This window comes from Ursus maritimus, unplaced genomic scaffold (genome assembly GCF_017311325.1).
Source record: "Ursus maritimus isolate PB19 unplaced genomic scaffold, ASM1731132v1 scaffold_33, whole genome shotgun sequence".
NCBI classification, from domain to species: Eukaryota; Metazoa; Chordata; class Mammalia; order Carnivora; family Ursidae; genus Ursus; species Ursus maritimus.
Window position 1 is genome coordinate 14,893,914 of NW_024425897.1, and position 11,023 is coordinate 14,904,936.

The 11,023-nt window shown below is 46.3% G+C and overlaps 1 protein-coding gene across 1 annotated transcript in view; it reads left to right on the plus strand.

Moving 5' to 3' along the window:
* The window catches only part of CIT (citron rho-interacting serine/threonine kinase), a 158,205-nt gene that overhangs the window by 127,596 nt on the left and 19,586 nt on the right, over positions 1-11,023 (plus strand). Inside the window, exons 28-35 of the mRNA XM_008707682.2 lie at positions 2,183-2,323; positions 2,979-3,086; positions 4,669-4,831; positions 5,110-5,274; positions 8,381-8,518; positions 9,260-9,440; positions 10,113-10,204; positions 10,733-10,837. Coding sequence (XP_008705904.2) covers positions 2,183-2,323; positions 2,979-3,086; positions 4,669-4,831; positions 5,110-5,274; positions 8,381-8,518; positions 9,260-9,440; positions 10,113-10,204; positions 10,733-10,837 — 1,093 coding nt within the window. The remainder of the gene's footprint in view (positions 1-2,182; positions 2,324-2,978; positions 3,087-4,668; positions 4,832-5,109; positions 5,275-8,380; positions 8,519-9,259; positions 9,441-10,112; positions 10,205-10,732; positions 10,838-11,023) is intronic.

Consider the following 11,023-nt stretch of genomic DNA (forward strand, 5'->3'; position numbering starts at 1 on the left):
CTCCACGCTGAGCAGGGATCCCAGACATAGGAGGGGCTCCATCCCAGGACCCAGGGATCATGACCTGAGCCGAAGGCAGACACTTCACCGACTGAGCCACCCAGGTGCCACTATCAGTCAGTGTTTTTAAAAATACGGTCCGTTTGAACTTTCTCTGGCTGGTTTTGCTCCATCCTTTCTGCCATCAGGGTTGTTTGGTGCTCCGGCTCTGTGATCCAGCTCCTTCGTGCGCCCTGCCAGTCTCCTGTCACCCTTGTGAAACTGTTGGACAGATGAAAGCACAGAGCTAATGCTCTCCTTTCAGTCCGACACTGACCCGTGAATAGCCCCCATTTGCCTCGCTGGGAGGCAGGTAAATGGCTTTGAAAAACATTCCACCGAGCAGCAACCTGCCACTCTTACTTGTTTATTTATTGTAGTAAATAATCAGCCTGTTTCTTGGAAAGCTAACGGACAGTTGATGCATTTGTTCTAGAGAAATATTTTGGGCCCGGCTGTCACCAACCCAATTCTTGTCCCCAGCTCCTGTTTCTCTGCTTCCTGCCTAGTAATTAATGTTGTCCTAAAATAGTGGGAAGAAACTAAAGAGGGTAATTTGCGGAAATCACTTGCGCCGTAGGGGACTGATAGCTCCCTTTAAGAGGTAATCTTAGCTGTTTTTTCTGCTCCCCTTCCCCGCCATGTTTTAGGGGTTTCTGTGGTTTGATTGAGAAATTCCAGGTTGGCAGATAGGCTAGGTGATCTCTGGTAGCTGACAGTATCTCTTGCTTTATGGAGGACTGATGGGGGGAGGCTGGTGGAGGAGGTTGACATGGGGAAGACTGATGGGGTAGGGAGAGGGGAGCCTGAACTGGATAGAGGGAAGGGGGGAGAGAGAGACTGCTAAAATTCCTTGAGCAACTGTGGTACGCTGGGCACTTGGCATGGCACTCAGTATATCACCCAGTCAGGGGAGACATTATACCCACTTTCAGATGAAAACACTGAGGCTTCTAGAGGCAATATGAGCTGCCCCTATGGTCCTATACGTGTTAGAGTCCTCATTTATGCCAGGGTCTGTAGTCTTCCAAAGCCCACATTCGTTCCAGCACACCGTGATGCCTCAAGGAATCCACTTCCCCTCAAGAGGAAGGGCCGTAGAGGAGTAGAAATGGAAAGAGAAACAAAACATAGGTGGAGGGAAGCAAAATGGGATGAAGAGGGTCAGCAAGGTCTGAAGTTGTTGCTGGCTCTCGGCCTTCTGGGGCTGAGAGCGCGGAGATTTGCTGTTGCCTGTTGGAAAATGCCCATGGTGATGTTTACTGCTCTTTAGGAGCTCTGTCCTTGAATGTGCAGAGCGTCTGGGCCACCACGGGAGGGGGTATTAGGGCCACCTCGGGGGTGGTTAGATTGTCACCCAGGGGTCGGATGACATCAGGCGGTCTCATCAGGGTAGCTGCTCTCTCCTGCTTTTTTAGAAACAGAAGCATTTTAGGAAAGAAAGCCATAAAACCAGCATCTTTATAACCTGCCTTATTTTCTGGTTGACTTCCATTGTAAAAATTGGAGAGAGATTTCCAGCACAAAACTATTTCCAAAACACTAAAGTGATATTCCCCCCTGGGTTTTACTGACACTTGTGCTGAGTCCGGGCTCTTCCTCTTCCTCCCCACACTACAGAAGTATCTCCTATGATTGTGGCTATCTGTGTCCTGGTTGAGGGGTCCCTCACCCTGACAAGGCGCTCCTTAAGTTAGAGGTGACGTGATTCCCCTTTGTGCATCCACACTGCCTGAAGAAAGTGATTTCTCACAATAGCACCTGAGACCTTAAAAAGCAGAGCTCAGGACAGATTGGAGCATAGCTGTCACAGCAGTAATTCACAGCATCTTCGATGTCAACTCAGGTGGGCCAAATGTCCTTAATTGTAACTGACCGGAAAGGCAGACACACCAGCCTGGCCTTCCTCTTACAGTGGGGATCCTGTGACTTGCTGGCCAACAGAGATTTCTGGGCAGATTCTTTTTAACTGTGCCATGCATCCATCTGGGACAGAAGACAATCAGTAATTCTGAAACAAGATGATTTCAGAAGCTGAAATTTGGTGCCATGCCTGCTATTAGTTTGGTAACAAGAACAGCGGGGGGGCACGAGTTGTATTGTCCACGGTATCAAGACTCTGTCTGGCCTCTCTCCCCACCAGCAAGCCAAATTACAGCAGCAGATGGACCTACAGAAGAATCACATCTTCCGTTTGACTCAAGGGCTGCAGGAAGCTCTGGACCGGGCTGATCTGCTGAAGACCGAAAGGAGTGATCTGGAATACCAGCTAGAAAACATTCAGGTGAGAACCAGCAAAGGGAATTTACTTAAAAAATTGTCTGCAGGGGCGCCTGGGTGGCACAGCGGTTAAGCGTCTGCCTTCGGCTCAGGGCGTGATCTCAGCATTATGGGATTGAGCCCCACATCAGGCTCCTCCGCTGTGAGCCTGCTTCTTCCTCTCCCACTCCCCCTGCTTGTGTTCCCTCTCTCGCTGGCTGTCTCTATCTCTGTCAAATAAATAAATAAAAATAAAATCTTTAAAAAAAAAAATTGTCTGCAGACGCAAAGCATCATGGCTAAAAGCCATCTAGTGAAACGGTCACTCTCTTTATATTGTGTAGTATTGTGCGTTTCCCCCAATATTTCATTGTGAAAATTTCCAAACCTTCAGAGAAGTTGGAAAATACCTGTAATGATCAGCTCTGAGATTCTAATATTAACCCCTGGCTTTTTTTTTTTTTCTTTTCCATATACTTATCCATGCATGGTCCTTTTTTAGTTTTGGTTTTGGCTATAAGAAAAGGACTAAGTAAGTAAATATTGGCCCAGTGTGGTCCGTGTTGAATTTTCATATGCTAGTATTCTCACGACTTAATCTTTTTATTTTTCTAAGTACCAAATTTAAAAGCATCCTTCTTTTGAGGGCCAAGCTTAATTTTGTTTCTATGAATTTTTAGGTTCTCTATTCTCATGAAAAGGTGAAAATGGAAGGTACTATTTCTCAACAAACCAAACTCATTGACTTTCTGCAAGCCAAAATGGACCAGCCTGCTAAGAAGAAAAAGGTGGGTCCTAGTGTTTGAAAAGTGGGGAGGTTTTGCTCAGTCATTATGATTCATTAAATACTGTTGTGATAGATAATTATAGAAACATCAAAGAAAACAAAACACGCATTTTCTCGTTTTATATTGGGTTGAAAATAGGTTTTGAGAAAGTCAGAACAGTACTTACAAAGGGATGTCATTAATCAAGTCTGTAACACACTACTTTGTGTTCATGACCTTTATAATGATAGTGCCTGTCTCTGATAAGGGAAGGATTTTTTTTTTTTTCATTTCCTAAGCAGCTGGGGTGGGGGTGACAGCAGAGAGAAAGGTTTATAGGGAGGTCATTGTACAAGACTCCAGAGGGATTAGCAGCCCATAGGCACAGGACTCTAGAAAAGACCCGAAATTACCCAGCCCAGTCCTTTGGATTGGCAGAAGCCTGTGAGGAGCCCAGGAGCCAGGGAGTTGAGGTGACTTGCCTCACGTGCCTGACTGGATAGCTAGGCCCTCCCCTGAGTGCTGCTCCATCCCTTTAAAATTATGATAGACAAACACATGACAAACTATGACCAAAAAGAAAAAAAAAACAACTGTGGACAGGTTTCTATGTAGATGCACCTGGGAAGATTTTTCCTACACCCAAAACACGCTTCCCTAAGCCACCGAGGCCCTCCTGGGAGGTTTGGCCGGGTGTTCTCAGTTCTAAGAGGTCTCTAAGGAGCTTGCAGTTTGCTTCCAAAAGCATTCCTACCCTGGAGGAGCAGCGGCAGCCCCCCTGTGATTTGGAATACGTGAGAGGGGGCTGGAGGGGGCTGCTGGTGCCGTGTTCCCAGCGCGGTTGGGACTGTAAGGGGGCGGGGGCAGCTTCAGCAGCAGCCTGCTCCTGGGACAGCTCAGGGGAGGGGTGTTGCGGCCTACTGTGTGACTCTGTGTGCTCGTGCTGCTTATGATACTGAATCTTCTTTTATTTTAGCAGCGGATTGTTTTCTGATTGTGTCATGTGCTGTAGTTAGGGTGTTTCCATTGAGTTTTGGTTGTTAATTTTTTTTTTCAGTCCCATTATTCCCTGTGTTTTCCTTTTTTTCCCCTCCGTGTCCAGTACGTGTTTCCATTTGCTTTTTTTTTTTTTTTGAGTAAGCCCCTTGTTTTGATGTCATTTTAGCAGTCAAGTTTTTGGTCTCCATTTTTTTTTTAAACACTCATCTCTATGTCTTGTAACTAAGTGTCATGAGACAAACACAAAGCAAGAATGATTTCCGAACCATCTCTCCTGACTCCATCCTCCACTTCCATTTTTTGAGGGTAAAGACTCAGGAAATGGCTCTCCTTCTTGGGAATGCTAAAGGAAGAGGTGGTGGCAGTTCAAGCATCTTGAACCCTCTTGTTGAAAATTTTCGAAACCCTATTTTTTTCCAGCCGGCTGGAATGGGCTGTGGCTCAGTCTCCCCCTTTTCCCCTTCACATGCCATTTTTACTAAATCCGCTTACAGTGAGTATGCTCCTGGCTTTCGTGGTTTGCTCCTCTTGAGTCAGACTTCCTTTAGCTAGTTTCAAGTGCCAGTTTCCAGGAGTTAGGAGATATCTCTGTTTCCATTGCTAGGGTTTATTTAGTCGACGGAAAGAGGACCCTGCTTTGCCCACACAGGTTCCTCTGCAGTACAATGAGCTGAAAGTGGCTCTGGAGAAGGAGAAAGCTCGCTGTGCAGAGCTAGAGGAAGCCCTTCAGAAGACCCGCATCGAGCTCCGGTCTGCCCGGGAGGAAGGTAGGGGCACTCCCTATGCCTAGTCTGTGGAAAAAGGCAGAGGACCCATCTCAAGCAGATTGGTCGTACTAGTTCATCTTCAGTCTTTATGGCCCAGAAGCTCTCAGTCCAGACGTCCCAAGTCTGAAAAATTCACAGCATCCTTGGCATGGCCCATTCAGCACAATGCATGTTCTTTTGGTCTTGGGTCCTCAAAAGACAGCCCAGGGGCAGTCCGCTTGGTTTTGGCCTCTTGGTGACCCAGCTAACCGAAAGGCATCGGACTGGTCTCTCTCCAGCTGCCCACCGGAAGGCCACAGACCATCCGCACCCATCTACGCCAGCCACCGCGAGGCAGCAGATCGCCATGTCCGCCATCGTGCGGTCACCTGAGCACCAGCCCAGTGCCATGAGCCTGCTCGCCCCGCCATCCAGCCGCAGAAAGGAGTCATCAACTCCAGAGGGTATGTGCTCAAGGAGCCACTGGAGTTCTGTTGAAAATCATTTTTAATCGACTAAAAAAATGCAGACATATGGTAAAAGTGACAAGTAATAATACTAAGAGTAATAATGCTAAAGGGTAAGAAGTCCGTCTTCTCCCCTGTCCCAGTGCCAGTTCCCTGAGCTAGAGACAACCTTTGTATTCTTCCAGCAATAGTTCATGCATGTAAGCACATGTTGTGCTATTCATGTGTCTTGAATAATTATATTTAAAGAGTATGAGAAATAGGCATATTTTCCTCAGTCCTTTTTTTCTATTATAAATATCATAGCATACTATGCTGTACCTTGCAAAACACCTTTCTTTTACTTCAAATATTAGAGTGTTTATTAATACATATGCATCAACCTTGTCCTCTGAGAGGGCTGCGTGGTATTCACTGGTGTGGGTACAGGGTTCACCTATTAAAACCAGACCCCTGTTGATGGGCATTTAGGTTGTTTCCAGTCTCTCCTTACCAGGAGTGCCCTATAGCGAAATTCTGCACCTCTGCGGGTGCTACAGCCGTAGGATTAGTTCTCGGGAAATGACTCACTGCATTCAAGATTATTTGCATTTTGAGTGTTGGTAGTTTGGTCCAGTTTATATTCTTACCAACAGTGTAAGAAGTTTTCTTTGTGGTCTTAAAAATACTCTAGAACTTAAAAGTTCGCCTAGAGAGGAAAAGGACTTAAAAAAAAAAAAAAAGGCTAAGTTGTGAGGGCGATCTGGCTGCGACATCTGTCACCCCGTTGATTGCCAGGGTTGATTCGACTGATCTGGCTGGCTAGGCAGGTGCCCCCTTCCTCCCTCACCGCTCCATGTGCATGCACCCTGCACCCCTGCCCCAAAGCTGCATGCTCAGTCAAAGGTGACAGCCTTCCCTGATAGAGGAGGACTGTTCTTCGGTCAAGGGTGTATGAGTAGCTGAGCTCCCCTGCTAGAACCTTCAAACAAGCTCTCAAGGTCCATTTGTAGGAGAACGTCATGTGGTCAAGCTTCCAAGAGTCCAGATGCATCCAGTGAGACGCTGCCTGTGGCAGCCTGCCTTTCTTTCTTTTTTTTTTTTTTTTAAAAGGAAGGTGGTTTGGAAGGTCTCAGGGGATCATGAGAGCAGTGGGTTAACATCATGGTATCACAATGTAACCAATTTTAGTGGCAAATCTGGATGGCGTTTTGGTGTGGCGGTGGTTTTTCTTCAGGAATGGTTTTTCTCCAGGAATGGGTTTTTCTCCGGCGACGATGCCCTCTTGTTTCCTCTGTTTCCATAACACTTTGAATCAAAGAGCTTTACTCTTATAGTCATCACGATGGTGATGGTAACACACCAAAATCCTTTCTGACCATAGTGTCCGTTGACTGGGCTCCACAGAGCACGGCCTGTGAGGTTCCTCAGACCCCAGGCCCCTCCTTCCCATGTTCTGCGTATTCACCAGGTCAGAGTGTGCTCACATCATTTATTCCTTATGGCTTTCTGGTTAAGGGTGGGAGCCTGTGTTCTGTGGAGAACCCAGTTTGGATTCAGAAATTTGGATCCTGAGCTTTGCTGTTTAAAGCTGTCTTTAATTAGGTCACTATGGAGAGGGGGGCCTATTAAATGGAATTGGAATATAAATGTAAGGACTGGAATATAAATGTAAGAATTTGATTTTTAAGGCTTAAACATTGAGTTTTTATCCAAAAGAGGTTATTCATGAAAGAACAGGACATGAAGAGAGAATTCTTCAGTCAGTTTATATATCTAATAACTAGAAATTCTGTAATACAGAACTGGTTTTTAAACTGAATTCTGAATTCTCTTAGATACAGGCTTTCATCTGGAAAAAAAAACTTTAATGATTAAAATATTTACAGACATTTACAGCATAGGTTTCCTTAGGCCCACAATCATCTTTATTATCATATAGCCTGTCTTCTGCCGGTAACATGTTCTTTAAAAATACTCAATTCCTAATAACTGGATAATGGAGATTTGAAGTTGATTCATATAAATCTAGATGCATCTGTTAGTGTTAAAATACTTTCATACTCTGTAACTAATCTGCTCTAATGGTTTTTTAACAGCTTTATTGAGATAAATTCACATACCATACAGTTCACACGTTTGAAGTGTATGATGTTTTTTGTCAAGTGCGCAGGGTTGTACAACCATTGCATTGTAATTTTGGGACATTTTTGGTCTCAACCTTTCCTCCCCCAAAAGCACTCTACCCGTTAGCAGACACTCTCCATTCTCCCCTCTGCCCAACCTCTGGCAGCCACTAGGCCCAATAGATTTGCTACTCTGGACATTTCATGTAAGTGAAATCATACCATATTTTTTGTGTCTGGCTTCTTTCATAGAGCATAATGCTTCTGAGATTCACCCATGTTATAGCATTTATTTGTCACTTTTTCCGGTTGAGTAATATTCTGGTGTATGGATAGCACATCTTGTTTCTTAATCCACTGATAGTCATTTGGGTTGTTTCCACTTTGGGGCCATTATATAATGTTGCTGAGAATGTTGTATGTTGTGGCTACATATGTTTCCAGTTCTCTTGGGGATATACCTAGGAATGGAATCTCTGGGTCATACCATTGCTGGGTGATGCTAAATTTAACTTTTCGAGGGACTGCCAAACTGTCTTCCAGAGTGGCTGCACCGTTTGACATTCCCACCAGCAGTGTATGAGGAGGGTTCTAATTTCTCCACATCCTCAGCAACATTGTTTCCTGCATTTTTGACTCTAGACATCTGAGTGGGTGTGAAGTGGAATTTCATTGTGCTTTTGATTTGTGTTTTTCTAATGACTAATGACGTTGATCATCTTTTCATGTGCTTCTTGGTCATCTATTTAACTTCTTTGGAGAGATGTCTAGTCACATCCTTTGCCCATTTAAAGTTGGGTTGTCTTTTTATTATTGAGTTGTAAGAGCTTTTTATATATTCTAGCAACAAGTCCCTTGTCAGAGATATGATTTACAAATATTCTTTCCCATTCTGTGTTTTGTGGGTTTTTTTGTTTGTTTGGGTTTTTTTTTACTTTTACTTTCTCGGTGGGATGTTTTGTAGTACCTAATGATTGTTTTAAAATTTTTTCCTTCAGAATTCAGTCGGCGTCTTAAGGAGCGCATGCACCACAATATTCCTCACCGATTTAACGTAGGATTGAACATGCGAGCCACAAAGTGTGCTGTGTGTCTGGATACCGTGCACTTTGGGCGCCAGGCATCCAAATGTCTTGGTAAGAGCAGTGGCTGTGCATTCGTGGGGGACACCTGCATGTCTCCACCTAAACAGATCTAGCTGATGGGGGTGGGTGGTTTTTTTTTTCTTTTTTCTTCAAGATTTATTTATTTATGTTAGAGCAGAGCGGAAGGGGTAGAGGGAGAGGGAGAGACAATCTCAAGCGGACTCTGCTGAGCTTGGAGCCCGACACAGGGCTTGATCGCACATCCTAAGATGACAACCTGCGCTGAAACCAAGAGTTGGACGCTCAACCAACTGCACCACCCAGGCACCCCTGTTTTTTTTCTTTTTAAATTTCTCATCCTGTAGTACATTCATTTTCAAGCTTTTAGTTTCAGTGGGAGGACACTATTTTTCCCCTGTTAAGGCAATGAGCTTATCCGTGTTTCAGCTCACGTCTCCACCGCCCTGTGCAAAATGCCTTGTGCGTTGCTGATTTCCAGCCCCCCTGCTTTTTCCAGGCTGTTTTCTCCCCACCTTTAGGCTGTGTGCTGGCTGCAACTGAGCTGTGCAAACAGGTCCCTTACACACTTATTTGTGGCAGCCTGGGGAGAAGCCAGGAACACTGTGTCGAGAACACTTGGCTCCCTCGTTTCCTCTCTCTGTCGGGGCCTGGCTCCTGGGAAAGCTTAGACATCACCTGGGTGTTGGGGCCTGGCTGGGGTTTGGCTGGCAGAGGAAAGCCTGGGCCAGGGTCCACCAAGGTGGTTTCAGAATGTTCCTTGCTTTTCCCCAGAATGTCAGGTGATGTGTCATCCCAAGTGTTCCACATGCTTGCCCGCGACCTGCGGCCTGCCAGCCGAGTATGCCACACACTTCACTGAGGCCTTCTGCCGTGACAAAATGAACTCCCCGGGTCTCCAGAGCAAGGAGCCCAGCAGCGGCTTGCACCTGGAAGGGTGGATGAAGGTGCCCAGGTATTGTGGCGGGGTGCCTCGGGCTGGGGCCAGTGCTGGTGAAGACACCATGCCAAAATAGGCCACTTGGGAATAAGGATTATTTTGAGCCAAAGGCACTTGACAAACTGCCGGTCTCATAAGGACACTGACCTCCCCTCTCTCTTCCCGAAAGTAGGAGACACGATTCCCCTGTGAAAGCAGCCCTCCCTTTTCCAGGAGGAAAGGAATATTATTACCGGGGAATCAAGGCCTTCAGAGAGACCTCTTTGCAAAGAACCCTTGTTAAAGTAACCCCTTATTTTCCTTTCTCCTCCTGTAACATTTTAGCTGCTTTTTCATAATTACTAGTCTTTTTTCAAGCCAGTATACAAACACATAGGCCTCTCCACTTTCGGGGTCTTTATCGTCTGGGAGAGACTCCCGGGAACACGTAAAATAAAAATTGTATGCTTCTCTCCCGTTCATCTGTCTGCTGCCAGTGAAATTCCTGGGCCGGCCACAGAACCTACAAGGGTAGAAGGAAGCTTTGCTGCCCCTGACGCAATGGCTCAGGCCGCTCTGATTCCCGAGCTTTCCTCAGGAAGCGTCTTGGCTAGGATTCCCTCTCCCCGTCCCCGCAGTCCCTGCCTCCTCCCCACCATTCTTCTTCAGCCTCCACACCTTTGTTCTTGTCCATGCCTGTTTCCCCAGGAATAACAAACGAGGACAGCAAGGCTGGGACAGGAAGTACATTGTCCTGGAGGGATCCAAAGTCCTCATTTATGACAATGAAGCCAGAGAAGGTAAATTAATAATTCAGGGGGAAATTTTGTTGCACGTGGTTGACCCAGGTCTCCCAGTCTTGGCGAGAAGGCTTTGTTTTTCAGACTGCGTTGCAAGCCTTCTACGATTTTCCAATTTTGAAAATTAAAAACCAAATGACTTCGCTAAAGGTTATTGGTACGATACTCACGTCTATAGGTCTTCCCTCTGAAGAACCTGCAGGGTGCTGCCCTGAAGATTCTACCTGCTAATACACCTTCAGAGAACTTCTGCCTCAGTCAACTAACCCATAAATCCGCATCGTCATCAGAAATTTGACTGTGCTACTCATCTGACACACTTTATTTTGTTTTTATCTTCCCTCTCCGCCTTCTCTGCACACCTTTTTCCTTCCTCCTTTGTTCTCGTGCGCCTCTCTTTCCACACATACTGTCTCTCTTGCCCTGTCTCTCTCTCTCTCTCTCTCTCTCTCTCTCTTTCTTCTTTTCTCCCCTTGTTCTTGTTCCTGTTCTTTTGGTTTTCTTTCTGCCCTTCCTCTTTGCACCAAGCTGGACAGAGGCCTGTGGAAGAATTTGAGCTGTGCCTTCCCGACGGGGATGTATCTATTCATGGCGCCGTTGGTGCTTCTGAGCTTGCAAATACAGCCAAAGCAGGTGAGGGGAAGCAGGAGAGCCCACCAGGGGGCACGCTGGGCTCGATCAGTCAGCCTCAGTCAGCCGGGGTAGAAGGGGCCACGCTCCTCCAGTCGCCCATCTTAGTGGGGACTGGGACTTGCATGCTTAGGGGTGGGGGATCTCTGACACCTCAGGACCATCCCCCCCCCCCCCAGGTTGGGAGGG